General features: G+C 41.3%; 1 protein-coding gene across 9 annotated transcripts in view; it reads left to right on the forward strand.

Moving 5' to 3' along the window:
• adarb2 (adenosine deaminase RNA specific B2 (inactive)) overlaps positions 1-15,026 on the forward strand; it is a 255,560-nt gene that overhangs the window by 60,869 nt on the left and 179,665 nt on the right. Inside the window, exon 1 of one of the 9 annotated variants that reach the window (XM_044176911.1) lies at positions 2,121-2,747. The exons of 6 other annotated variants lie outside the window; for them this stretch is intronic. In XM_044176911.1, the coding sequence (XP_044032846.1) occupies positions 2,294-2,747 (454 nt within the window). In that variant the 5' untranslated portion in view covers positions 2,121-2,293. Of the gene's footprint in view, positions 1-2,120; positions 2,748-15,026 lie in introns of those variants that run through there. 2 more of the 9 variants (XM_044176912.1, XM_044176916.1) reach the window with 2 other exon arrangements.

Here is a 15,026-nt window from a genome sequence, read left to right on the forward strand (position 1 = left end):
AAATTTAGACAGATTAGTTCTGTACACAGGGCTATGCAAAAAAAAAATTCAATCTTAAAGGGACACACCGCTGATTTTATACATTAACAAGTACTACTCAGCCTGTGAAACCATTTCATCATGTCATCAGGGTTATTTTTGATTGGGCTTCAGACTTATTAGTTGAGATTTTTTAACAGAAAGTTATGAACTTGGTGCACGAGGCAGCAGGGTTCTAATACAAGCTGCTATTGAGGTACTTTTTTACAGTCATACCATAAATATAATAACCCTAATTCAAGAATGTATTTAACCTTAGAAATCCATTTTGACTGATATTTACAACTGTCATACAGGAAGTTAAACATATCTCTAATTCTGATGAATTAAACTTATATCTCTCTAATGCAATTTGCTGCGTATCTGTTTACCTGCAACAAACTTGTCAGAAATGCTAAAACATGGATTTTTTTTTTTTTTTTGCTAAAGTAGAACACTATTACAAGGCCGCGTGGAGAGCGTTTTTCTTAAAAGCAAATAGTGCAGCATTGTGTTTGAAGAACACAGAGGGGGCGTGAAGCCCCAGGTTACACAACCCCGATACTTTGAACAAACGACCCATATGTAGAAGAACGTAATATGGTGAGTGATAATCCAGGTTAGCTCCAAGCCCTTAGTGGCACTTGGAATCCATCCAACAACTACTGACCTTGCTGTGTATCTGCGCGCACATTCGCGTGTCTCTAATCTGTAACTCGGCCCCACCCAGCCTGTTTGCTGTTATCTGTGTATGTTCACACACACACACACACACCGTCACGACTGCCCCAGATAGTGGCATTGGCAGCTTGTCACTTGTATTGATTTCTCTTAAACTGCAATTTACATGGATATTTGTGGGCGTCCTGAGGGCAGGCTGCAGCCTGGTGGACGGCCCTGGCACCCTCGCGCTCCTCGCTCTCCTCTATCTGCCCCTCGGGCCAGGAGGAAATGTTTCCACCCAACAACAGAGCCTCAAAGTGACTTTTCAATCTGACATCAGCAAATGGGGTCCTGGTGGTTTTTCTGCAAATGCATTGTTTTTCTCTTTTTGTAACATCAAAATGGATGAGAGCTGGTGAGGGTGAAGGAGATGTTTTTAGGGAAAATAACAGCATTTACAGGCCAATAGAAGAATGTTTTACATATTCTTTCTTTTATTCAATAACTGCACATACAAAAACACAAACTTAAGGAGAGTGAAACAGCTAAGCAGCCACAGAAAACAAAATTGTGTTGTTTTTTTTTTGATAAGGCCCTAACAATTCTGCATTTTGTTTTCCCTGCACTGGCCCTGAATATGCCGGGCAGTACCATGGCGCCTCCTCCCAACACACACCTGACCTTCCGCAGTCGAGGCCGGGGGAATAAAACAACAACCTCCAGCTAGGAACGCCACAAATGCTTTCTGAAAGCCTCGACACTGCACTTTCACACAAAAATGCCAAAATGTCACAATCTTCAAACTTTGTGGCCGCAACACACTGTCAGTAGAGTTTTTTTGCCTCCTGCTGAAGGTCACCTGCAACTTCCAAACAGGATTTTCAAAATAAGAGAAGACATATTTGGTCATATATTTTGTAATTAGGAGGCTAGTGTAATTATAAAGCTGGAAAATTGAACAGAATGTGACTCAAACAGTATATCAATGATGTTTTTGATGTAACTGAGTTGTTATTGTGTGCGTGCTAATTGAACATAGAGTAATCTCTCTTTGTGGAGTTTAGTCAGTGACTTTGGAACTGAGAGTGAGGGGGAATTTATTTGAGATGCTGCAAGAAAAGAATGAATCCAAATCTCAGTAAACAAACAAGGAGAGCGAGGAGAAGGATTCATCCAACAGAGGAGAATTAGTGTTTTTCCCCCTCTTATGTCCAAAATACCACATCACCCTGTTCTTTCAGCCTCGGGATGGTGGTGAGTTTGCAGCAAGGTGGCATACAGTAAGTATGGAAACAGTCCGCCAGCAAGGATAACCATACTGAAGTCCCTCATGCTGCTAAACATCCGACCTGCTGAAGTGCCCTTGAACAACCCCGCGCGCGGAGGAGAACACGCTTCCCCTGCAGTGTGGGAAAAAAAAGTGAAGGAAAAAGTGTGAGGAACAAGTCGAAATGTAACAAACATTTAAAAAAAGCTGCGGGTGAATAAGGGGTGTGAGTTGGTGGGTGTCGCTGGTGATGTCACACCTCCCAGACAGCCACGATTGGACCCTAATTAGAAAGCTCGGCAGCAAATAGATAGGCGTCCTGCATGATTGAATTCAAAGTGGCTGATGCCAACATTTCTGCAGAGGCGCGGAAAACTGTCGGGAGAGGAGCGGAGTAGGCAGGGCGCCGGTATCAGTGCAGCCGGGAGCCGCCACGCCACGCTGCGCTGCGAACAGTCTCTCCGTGAGCCGGAGGCGAGCTGGAGTTTCAGAGGTGATATAGGAACAGCAAGACGCGCTCCCCCTTGGTTTGGAGGGATAAAAAAAAAAAAGAGGGAGAGCCGAAAATATAGTCCGAGTCTACGTCAAAAGGACGCTGCGTTATCAGAGAGCAACGGAGGCAGAAGCGAGACAAGTACAAAGGAGAGTCGAGCCGCCGAGTCCAAGTTATCCCTGCGCTGCGCTCCAAAGGCTGCGCTGATGGCATCCGTACTTGGAAACAACAGCCGCGCGGGGGCTCAGAGCGGCCAGGTCAAATGCAAGCTGAAAAGGAGAAGGAGGAGACGGTCGAAGAGAAAAGGTAAAACTTTACGACACTTCTTTTCCTTTTCGTGTCTTTTCTTCCCAGCGTGAGCGGAGGTCGTGCGCACCTTGGCGGGGCATCGGAGCGCACGGCAGCCCCGGCGCCCCCCGCGCTGCTCCAGCCTCCGCGCAGCACGCTCTGCGGCGGCTGTAGTTCGTGCATCTGGAAATTCTGAAACAACCAACATGAAGACATGATTTCTGTTTCGATGTGCCGTCGGCTTTCAATGACGCATTGTCTTTTCTCCTCGGAAAGTTTAGTTGCTGCTGCGTTTATTGTCCTTTAAAAACAAACAAACAAACAAACAAAAGAAGCTCCGTCGTCTCTAACAGGACGAGGACAATGTCACAATTAAACGACTCATTTGCTTTGATACAAGTTTGAACGTGGGCTTATCAAGAAAAGCGGCGTGTTTTTCCTATTTAACACCTGATTTTTGATGCATCCAAAAAGGACCTGACCCCGTTTAACTTCCTCACTGAAAACAACACAGATTTCTTCCAGAATTTGAACAAGATTACTAAATCAGTTTCTATTAGTGACCTCCAATATTAAAACCAATAGGTTCAAGCATAAGCCATGTGGCACATGCACTGTGATACTACTGCAGGTTTTTAAAGATGTCACTGCTGTACGATACTGAAATTCAGTAGTGATATTCCTAATCATTTCTTAGAGCTTCTGTCTTTTTCTTTTGTCTCCATATAAACATATTTTTAGTCCAGCGCTCTGCTGTACTTAATTCAACCATACGGAACACTAAAACGTCTCAAGTTTCAGAAACACTTCTGGGCCTTCAACAAGGAGAGAAAGCCAGAAGAAAAATCCCATTAGTTGCTTAGTACTTCAGAATAATATTTAATTTCATGTCACTATTTTTATTTCTGTGTATTTTTGAATTAAAATCTCTCAAACTGCATAGAGTAGAAGTGTTCCTAATGAAGCAGTGTGTATCAAGTCAGTGTACTAAGACTCTAAGACATACCATAGAACAATTATATCTGTAATCAAAACAGAAAAGGAAACATTTTCTCCTCAGCTGTACTGAAACAGATGCTGACCGGGGCTGATGGTAAACAAATCCCCTGTGTAGTTTTAGCGCCTGCAACCTGCAGGGATTCTCTGCCAGTGATACAGCTGTACATTTATGCTTTTACTGAAAACAATAATAATTTCCAGCGTTGACTGACCGCACATCTCACCACCTCTCACTTTGAGATTTGGTGATTTCTGTTTATTTAAAAAGGGGTCACAATTCTCTACAGAGTCTTGTTCATTGTTAAAATGAACCTGTGAATGCCGAGGAATTTTACACCAACGCATTTCATATTGTGCCTCGCAGTGAAAGAAGAATGGGGAGAAAATGGCGTTTTTAAAAAAGATGAAGAAGTTGAGAAGTTGTTTTGATATGTCAGTTAAAGCTTGGATACTCCTCTGAAGAGATTCTCCCTGATTTAGTTGGCTTGATTATTTCCTAAAGTATTTTGGCTAATTAACAGTAAGTTCCCCAAAGTGAAGCAGCAAACCCTTATTTGCTCTGGCACAGGCCACAAACACTCACAGAAAGATGTTGCTTTTTTTCTAGAGAGCAGAGATCTAAATAAAATAGCAATGACACATTTAGATTTAATTATTTATATGTATAACAGATGATAACACAACTGTTTATGTTGTTTATGCTTGAAGATACTAACGTGCCACCCCATTGCATTGTGGAATATGGATGAACGCTCGGAGCGTGTTGACGTATCCGCCTGCAAATGAATGCATAACGAGCTTTCATGAACACTTTGCACTTGTCATCAAACGACAAACAGACAACTGCACCTCATTTCCATAACCTCTTGATTTTTAATAACCCAAGTAATTGAGACAAGGGAGACAATACATAAAATATAGTGCTGAGGCAAATGTATTTACATAATGGAAACGACAGAATTGGTTCCACAACATTAAGCATTGCATATGACTATCACACAAACGCGCGCACATTAGCTGACAGGCCTTCGCAGCGTGTTTCCGAACGGCTAATTTATCAGTGCTGCTGATTCATTCTGATAACACGGGACATTAGGGGCCAGTTCAGGGACCGGCTTGTAAATGAACTGTGTCTTTGGGAAGTGCTGATGGCCGCTGACTCCTCCAAAGCTGCAGGAGGTGGGCTCACTGTGCTCCAGCAGCTGAAACGTTCAGTCAGATCTGTTCTTTCTGTCTGAATGTTTTGCTCTCTGTGGGGGTTTTTTTTGGGGGGAGGGGGGGATAGTAGTCCAAGGAGCTCTCAGAAATACAGAATTGTAAATGTTTCTGAAGCTGTCAAAATAAGAGCACAGTTTATGATTGAAGGATTTTTTTTATTTTTTCCTAATTGAAACTCGACCACAAATTCCGCAAAGCTGGATGGGATTTGTTTTTTTTTTTATCGTTACTATCCTTCATCTCAAATGCCAACTGATCATCATCTTGAGATTTCACACAATTATTATTATGGACCTCAGAGGGATTATTGCATGGCATTTGGGCTTTATCCCTTGAAAAGGCTGCAGATTATTTGTAGATGGACTCACTAAAACCTATGTGTGTATTCAAAAGATTGTAAGCAGATTCCTCGCCGCAACTATTAATTTCTCCCCTCCCCCCACCAAACTCCTCTTTGCATTTGTTCATTTTTGGACAGCTGCAGAGTGCAAAACAAGTAACTAGAGAATGAAGATTACAGGTCAAGAGATTTGTTTGCTTACATTTCTTGTCACCCAGGCTCGCCTCTGCTCAGAACTTCTAGAAATCACACACTTACTAAATTCATCAGCTGTGTTTTTAGCTCTCTCTGCTGCTCTTCGCTTGCAGTTTGCCAAACGCCGCCGCTTCGTATTGTTCAGGTTCCAGCGCTCCTGTCAGCTCTGCGGATGTATGCCTCGCTCTGCATTTGCTTGCTCTCCCTTAAGGGCAGTGTTTGACCAATGTCGTCGCTCCTCGAAGTATTCATGGACATGCTGTGTATCTGCCTCTTAATTAATCAGAGCCTTGTGATTTACGGTTATGTCCCTCAGGGATGTCTGTGCCACAAATATAATCCTTTTGGAGGTGTGTGACAATCCAGGGATGTACAGGAACATATGGTGAATATAGTCACTGTCTGTAAAATCATACGTGTCAACCATTAGTGTAACATGACCTTTTTTCCTTTCTCCTACCTTAAACTGTGGCATATGTAAAACATATTCCTTGTCCTTTATCTTCAATGTGTTTTTTTATGAACAAAAATAAGCACAGCAGAGATTTATAGACCAACATTATTTTTTACAACCACACTTATCACCCTGTACTCTCAGCGGACAGTACAGTATATCAGCGTATCATCAAGAGCGCCGAGGGGGAAATGTAAAAAACACAGAGTGTAACATAATTTATGTAGCAATTACTGTTTACGCTCTCGTTCCTAGCGAGGTGGCGGCAGAGGGGTTGAGTGTGGGCTGTTGGGATGGTCATGAAAGTTGGGGGGGGGGGGGCAGCAGCTCAGACTGTCTGACATGCAGCTGAGGGAAGAGCGAGAGGAAACTCTGGCTATACTGTGTCATCCGCTTCCCTGTTAAGGCTGGTGACCGTGATAAAGGCTGTATCGAGCTGAGGGCAAAGGTCAGGATGGGGATCCGAGGCCGAGGAAGACAGAACCTCCATTAGGATTTTACTGTTTTTAGTAAAATCCAAAATCTGTGTTGTTTTTAAATAATTACTGGTTGCTGCACTTGAAACAGAACTCTCTATAATTGTAACTGAAAACCTTGAATCTCCAAAATGTCATGTATTGTAATGTATTTAGGAACAACAAAAGTAGCTTTTAGTTTGATGACATGCATTTTTGATTCTGTCAGAGTATTTTTTTTTGTTTTGTTTTTTTTCAGCCTTTCGAGGAGCATGAAATGTAAAGTGGCTAAGCAGTATTTGAAAACTAATATATTGTACAAAATATCCAGTTATTTTCATCTCATCATTCCTCTACCTTGCTATCTGTCAGGACAGTTTGTTTGTCTGCGCTTGTCAGGCTTTGCAAATGTCTTGATTTTCAATAAATGTTTTTATTCCACATAGTAAAAAAAAAAAAAAATTTAAGCCATTTTGCATTCAACAAATTCTGATTATTTGGTCTCTTGCAGGTTTCTTCATTGGCTTGTACTCATTTAAAAGCTCTTATAGCTTACAAATGCTGCTAAAATTGGCATTCAACCTTATGAGACGGATCTTTGTAGCTGTAGTTGTAATGAAGGTACTTTAAAGTCCTCTTTTTTAATGAGGAGTTAATATCGTTTTATCAACCCCATAAAAGTTCAAGTAAAATTGCAGTTGTAAAATTTTTAAAGCAACAATAGAATTACAAAGGGTAAAAATTAATACAAATTTATAAAATAGGTCTCTTTTTAAATGCAGTCCAAAAAGCTAGAAGTGTGTAATAAAAGAAAGTAAAAAATAGTCAGGGATCTGCTCAGTGCCAGGTAACACTGCACTGAGATCTCATTGAAAAATAGTTACACTCAAGCTATAATGGTATACACAGTCCAAATACTCTATGTAGAATCTGTAGTGGAGTGCTGCTGCTCATTGTGGTGCACTGTGTTGTGCAGTTCAGGTGAAAATGAATGCAGTGGAAGAGGCTGATCTGTGTCTGGCAGTTATTTCATTCATTTTTAGGAACGTGTTTAGCAATGTCAGTGTCTCAGTTTTTCTGTGCTTGGTGCGCAACAGTGTAACAGTGCCTGTAAACCTGTACATATGCTTTGTAACAGTCCAGTATATTCTCAGCAGTGGCCTGGATTTACATTCAGAATCCATTCATAAATAAAATCCTAGTGCATCAGGACACAGACAGGAAGAGGACTTAAAGAAATGCACATCTTGCTCGTCTTGTTGCAAGTTGTCCATGCCACCAATTTGCTAATGTGGGTTTATTCACAGCAGGAGGGTGTGTGTGTGTGTGTGTGTGTGTGTGTGTTGGAACAAAGTAGTTACTGATGCTGGTTTCCATGTTGGGACAGCCCAATGTCACACAGCCTATGTGTTGTGGGAGGGGGGAAAAAAAGAGATGTATTTCAGATGTAAAGCTCTAGTTTTAGCCCTGAAACACTTCTGTCACATTTGTTTGTGTTTGTGCTGATAACCGCATTAGGAGCTTGCGACAAAAACACCGCTGGCATTTATGAGGTTAATGAAGGTCACTGCCGATGGAAACAGCGCAGCGCTCCTCTGTGTGCGCATGCATGGCTTTGTGAATTTACAGGCTCTTCCTGATTAAGGGTAGCGGCGGAGGACTCAGCGGTTTAGGACACAGCGTCCTCTAACTGACTGAACGTTTAGCTGAGGGGAAAAAAAAGGTTACTCCTGACTGTGGTCTCCTGGGAACAGCTGATAAAATGACCAAGGAAAAGGAATTGCACAACTTTAGCACATTAGCATGATTAGTAATTACCTCGTAATAGTCCCTCTTGGCTTTTTGGAGCTCGGCAGTGAGAAATTGTACTTAAAGTTCAGGCAAAGAAAACAAATTTCCCGCCAAAATGTCTCAATAACACACACACACACACACACACACACCAGCTGCTTAGAGCCGCATCAGTCCGGTTGTGGAGAAAATGAATCAGAAAAATCAAAAGCACAGATGAAAAAAATCAGAAGACACTTAAGTTAATTAGTCTGTTGTTTGATGACTCCCAAAGTTGGACAGATAAAGGTGTTACTCACATCACAAATCACTTGTTGCACTTGTTGCTATGACGACAAAACACAGAAATTTAATTGAGTTACTCATGTCTTACGCTCTATCGGTCTGTCCACAACAGCTTTCAAAACAATAACCGATACATACAAATACTTTAGGGGAGACATTTGAGAACTGTTTCACTGCAACACAGTTTGTGTGTTGCTGCGATGGGAATTCAGCTCCAGAGTGTATCAGATGATGCGTCTGTGTGTTTATTTGTTTGCATGCATTTGTGCACTAGCATAGATTCGTCTGGGTGTGTTTTTCCCCGTGTGGGTATGTGTACAGTACGAGCTGGTATGCCGCCGTTCGCAGCGAACTGTCAGTCCTCATAAACAGAGATGTAGCACAGCAAGTCAGCAGCATTATCGCTTCCTGTCAGTGTTTGTGTGTCTGCAGTCCACTAGACAACGCAACATGAGAGAGTCGATGGCGTAAAAGAGAGAGTGAAGCTGCCTAGTAGCGACTGTCAAGAGATTTTGAGGTGGCGTTGGATGTAAGGAACAAAGTCAAAGTGTAGCTCTTTCAATGCTGTTTGAATGACAGCTCTGATGATATATAACTTTTTATTACGCATGTCATGTCAGATGTTCAGTGAACGCATCACAACAGTTTTAACCTGAAAAATGATTTGATGTTTTTGGAGCAACAAGTTGAACTGTTTTGTGAAATGTCAGAAATTGTTGAAAGTATCCATCACAATTTCACAGAGCACAAGTTGATGTTTATTGTTTTGTTTGACCAACAATCCCAAGTCCCCCCAAAAAAATCAGTTTACAGTAATGTAAGACAAGGAAAAGGAGCACATTCTCACATTATCGAACCTGGATCCATCAAATATTTGGCATTTTTGGTGTCGGTAAAAACTGTTAATCGTAAAAAAAACAACAAAAAAAAAAACAACAAAGTTACTAATTTATTTTCAAATCGATTAATGCTGTTTTAATGATGATTATTTAATGATAATTTGAAGCAAAGTCGTCTTCCGGTCCCTCGTCTCACGGTGCATGTCGTCAGTGGTTTAATCAATAAGTGATTTTCTCTTCCTAGACTGTTGCATTGAATCATTTTTTAAGGAGCGTATATAACAAGAAAAAAAATGCAGAAAAAGTCAGAGAACACAAAGATAATTTTTAGTGTAGCTGAATTTTGCTTTTGTTTTCTTTCCTACCTCGGAAATGATCTCGCAGCCCCTTCAGTTCATCTTGTGCAGTGATGTCAGGAGTCATTCAACAAAAAAAGATATGAATGCTACCTAAAATAGAAAAGCTATGTAAATCTTTGTTAATCCCACTTAAAATCATGTTCAGTTTCGTTGATGGAGACCTGATGATAGCTGTATTTGCATCTTTACTACTGCCTTACTTTTGATGATCGATTCTAGCATCTTTTTAAGGGAATATCAAATGTGAATAAAAATATATTGTAGATGAAATAATTTTTTTAACGGAAAAACATGCAAAGGAGCCCTGAGTGGTGTCTGCAGTCTTTCTCTCAGACTGCGTACAGTCCCAACAACCTCCACCGGGTAGGCAACCCGTATGTAGCCTGAGAGTCGAAGCCCGGGGCAAAAATGTCCGCAAATATCACCTCACTGCTGCTTGTAAAGTTACCTGCTCGTAGTGGATTTGGATTTTGAGAGCTGGACTAGAATGAGGACTTTGCTTAGAAAGAATTTAGTATGAAAATTAAACTGAAACTGTAAAATACAAAAAATAGAATTTATAGTGAGAGGGACATGTCGCCCTTGATTTGCTCCAAATGTAAAATAAATTTAAAACATGTTTTCATGCCTGGTCTTGCATCATGACAGCCAGCTTCAATCAGAAACATAATCGTCCAGTATAGGCTTTATCTACATATTTCGCAAAATCAAGTCTCAGTGTAACTTGATTCAAGGCAGCTGATTTTATTTCATTTTTTTAAAACAATTTTTTTGCATGCTATCCGGACAAGCTCTCTAATCTGAAGTCCAGCCAATAGCGTGGAAGCGCCCCACACATCATGGTGGTAAAACATTTCTCCAGTTTATGATCCTAATTAGCTCTAACTGTGCCATCATCCCTGAGTCATCATGCCTGGAGAGAGGCCAGATCATTTGACGGTCCGCAGTTTCACACTTTCCTTATCCCTTTCCTCTCTCTCTTCCTCTCTTCTCCTCTTTCTTCTGTCATTTTCTGTCTCTCCCTCCCTCCCTCCCTCCCTCCCTCCCTCCTCGTCTCTCATTTCAGCAGCACACACTCTGTTACTGTTGTCCTCCGGCTTGCTTGTGCGTATTCACAGCACGGTAGCTGCTACTGGGAAAAGGGACATATTTCATAAGCAGAAAATAGCTAAAGAAGGTGTTCGGGTTTGTGCACCAAAAAAAGCTTTTTGCCGTTTCGCAAACTCTGTCCAAAATACAAGCAAGTCGGCCATGAAATGTGTTTAGCTGCCATTTGAGTGCATTTGAAAATTAAAAGTCACAAACACACAAATGCCCTTTGACAGCATCTGATCAGCTGGCAGACTCTGCACTGTTGACTCTCAGTGACTTAAACCTCTGCACTGATGTCATGCTTCAGCTTCATGACAGCACAACTACGTCGTCTGCTGTGCTGACATAGCAAAGTTAACACCGATACCCCGCCTCATATGGAATAATGAAATTGGATGAAGCAGCTTAACCGCGTGCCGTCCCTTCTCTCACCATCAGACTGGGTGCCTATTTGAGATAACGTTAATGAAGGGGACTTTAGCCAAGAATGCTGGGGAGGAGGGGGGGGCGCTAACAGCATTTATTTCCATTAATGAGATGGAGCGTTTTACAAGAGGGCCTCTCCTGAGGGCTCTCTCCTGTGGTCGGAGAGAATCCTACACCTTAACAACCTCCAAAAAAAAAAAGTTCATTTCACCAAGCGGGCGCGCGGAGAGACACTGCAGCATGTCTTTGCGCAAAGAAACTTGTCTTAACCTTGACTTGGCTCCACACAACGTGGACTGAAGTGGACACTCAATCACCATAATCACTGCTGTCCATCCTTGATAGATTTTTTTTTAGGTCATTAATATGAATCTGAACAGCTTGAGAAGCTGGTACCTTTGCTCTGTCAGTTTTTTCTTAGAGGACCAGATGGGCAGGTATCATGGCATTAGTACGAGTTAGTTTCAAGTTCTTCAGTGTAATCGACCATTACAGGTTACACTTAAAACAGTGGCAGATTTACTACTCAAAGTTCTTTAGCAATTTTAAAACATGAGTCCTTGTTTTCAGACAGCAGTAGACAAAAGCAGGCTTCTCATATCTCGACAGCAACTATAGATTTTGCCAGCTAAAGGGACAACTGTTGCAGGCAGATTTTATCAACTGTAGCTAGCTAGCCAATTAAGCTAGCTTTGGCTCATGAGTTGGTTGAAAGTGCCATCTCCAGTGGACTAATGTTTCCAGCTGACTCGGTTTTTTAAAAACAGAAACACTGTAGAAAAGCTGCTAAATATGCACTTGATATTATATCATGGACATGATGATATTGTGCTAAGACTGAGGCTAAAACTACATGAAAAAGTTAGCATCCTCACCAGTTGATGGTCCATGTAGAAGCCATGGAAATAAAAAAAAACAAACGTTCTTGTATTGCAGTGTAGAGGTGGTAAGTCCTGGCATTAAGTATAATAAGGAAAAAAGTAAGATGAGACTCATATTTCATTGTAACATAACCCGGTTTGGTTAGCTTACATTCTTGGATAAGCGAGACTGAGGCTTTATTTAAGCTTTATTGTTCATACAGTATTTTTCACTTTTATAGGAGAAAAGGCTTTTAGGATGAGGACTACTATGTTTGCCGAATGTAATGCTATCTCGAATAATAAGTTTGGCTGGGGGTGCAGGAGGTTAGGTTACTACTGCAGGTAGTACGCTCATTAGCCGGGCACGCTAAAGTTGACTATTTTCAGCCTGTCAAAAGCCAAAAACACAAGAGCAAAATGAAGACACTCCTCTAAACTTTACATACAGAGAACTGCTGTGACAGGCGAGGTGTGCCTTGTTACAGACGCTAAGCTATGATTGGCCAATCACTGTTCGGCGGAGGGATTTAGTAAATGGTCACTTGTGCCTTTTTATCTATTTGGTAATAACCCCATGATGCAATATACCCACAAAGATAACAGCATTATATGATAAGTGGTTACCATTATGGGCAGCAATACATTATCTGTGTGTAGTAGTATCTGGGTCATGAGCTCAGTTACTATGCTTGTATACAGAATGTTTTCTGGCACTGATATTTCCACCACACTCACACACACACAGGGGTCAAGAGCAATCTCCTTCTTCCGCAGTATGTAAATATATCTGATGGTGGTTGATTTGTAGTAAATGGTAAATAAACGTTTCATCCAGTGCACATTAGATCCATGTGGCGGACGGAACTGCTTAATGGCAGATTAGTGCATTGATAATGATGAGCGCACACGTGTGAGCGTCCTGGCTGCTTCATTATTCTGCTCACACGTGAGCATTAAATAACAGTTTTCCCCCCTCTTCGCCCTACAGTAAATCCTCTCTCATCCATCGATTCTAGCATCCTTTAGGGGCTCCTTCTAGGAGAGACCGACAGGCTTATCTTGCAAATCCTTTAAAAGGTTTTTTTTTTTTTTTTTTTTTTTTTTTTATAAATCTTTGCCTGCATTAACTCTGTCTGATGTTCTGCGTATCACCACAGAGTCTGCCGGCGATGGGCGAGTTGGAGGTTTATATACCTCTGGGCCGATCTGCGTGATATGTGAAGTCCTGTTTTCCAAGTTTCTTAACAGTCACACAGCGTGATGTTTATTTTTCTTCCTTGCCGCCCTGATTTTGATTTGTACAGCTTGAAGTGGTGGAGCGTAATAGATGTGTTTGCCGAAAAACTGAGAGTTCCAATCACTCATCCATTGCCTTTGATAGCTCAGGGCGTATTTGGCTTCGCCCAGATAAGGCCTGAGTATACATAGAGTCGGATTCAGTTGAATTGTTTGTACACACATGGTGCTTTGGCATTGGTCTGCTTGGATAGGCTTTGGCATGATGGAGAATTTCATCCCCAACCCCCCCTCCCCCTCCTCCACCTCACTGACAATCCCGCAGTGGTGCTTTGGGGCTGGAGCTGTCGGTGAAGGGTGAAGGGTGCATAGCACCCGGGGCTACGAATGTTGCCTTGCGTAAAGGACAAAGAGGGAGGATGTCTCTGGGTTGAAAGAGTCCCTGTAATGCTGGCACAGATGAACCTACATAACCACCATTCCAAATTTAGACACAAGGTATATTGTTTAAGTCTTCATAAGAGCTATGCTTCTAGTAAATAAATCCCATTTTCTCTGTGCTGTGTGGAAAAACCCTGCCGTACATCTGAAGAGAACCAGCCTCATCAGCTGCTTAGACAGCTTTGCCTCAGTTCATCTTGTACCTGTTTTCCATTTCTCTGAATAATGATGGGAAATACAGCAACACAAACAACTTCAAATGTCGTATCTGCTAGCGATTTAAACAAATACGATTACATTATTCGAATATGAACAGATAATGTGTGCCGAACTGTACGAACAGCATCCACATTTTTGCAGTAACACTTGTCTAAAAACAAAGAGATGTGGAAAATTTTAAGTTTCATATTGAGACATTAAACAAGGTTCATCCTCAATAACTTTTCATCAGTTTTCTCCAGATTAGTTGGGATAAAGTTTAACTGATGTTGTACAGGTGGTACTTTTACCTCATGATCAATTTTGAGCCTGGCATCTTTCATGACTTGACAGTTGATGGGGAAGCCTGCAGCAAAATGGCCAAGTGAGCCTTTCAGATTTTTTGTTTATAGCTTTTTATTTTTTCACAGACATTCCAAACCAACTTTATTTTCATCTGGACTTCCTCCCACTACATGCACAACACCTCTTTAAACATTTTGCAATGTGTCCCAATAAGCTATTATGGCCCAATTTTATAATTTTTCAATCATAGACACCAACTTTACATTCATCTGGCCCCCCTTCCATCACATACAAAACCTCCAGTTTAAAAGAAAAAAACAAAATCATATTATGGCCGAGTGCAACTCTGAGTTGTATTTTTCCCATTGTTAAAACGTCCTGTATTTCCACTAATTATTTCCATCCAGACCATTGAAGTGGCTGTAGTCTATATTTTTATAACAACAAAATCAATGTGAAAACAATGAGACAATGTGAAAGCGTCACTCGTAGTGATGAACCTACAGAGAATTATCACCCGAATCAGCAGCTTCAGTAGAGAACAACGTGGAAAATGATGTTACACGTTGCCTAACAACTTACGGTGTAAGATCTGCCCGTTTTCACTATAAATCCAAAACACACATTCATATACTTTTGTGACATAAACAGATACAGATATAGATAGTAGCTTTGTGTTACAGCCCTAATATCTACTGTACAGTACACTTGGATCCTTTTGTTTAAAGAGACTAACAGGAATGTAAATTCATACATTTTTGTCATGGCTTGAAAGGGAAACAAAATAACCCTCATTTCTA

The sequence above is a fragment of the Siniperca chuatsi genome, linkage group LG19 (genome assembly GCF_020085105.1).
Source record: "Siniperca chuatsi isolate FFG_IHB_CAS linkage group LG19, ASM2008510v1, whole genome shotgun sequence".
NCBI classification, from domain to species: domain Eukaryota; kingdom Metazoa; phylum Chordata; class Actinopteri; order Centrarchiformes; family Sinipercidae; genus Siniperca; species Siniperca chuatsi.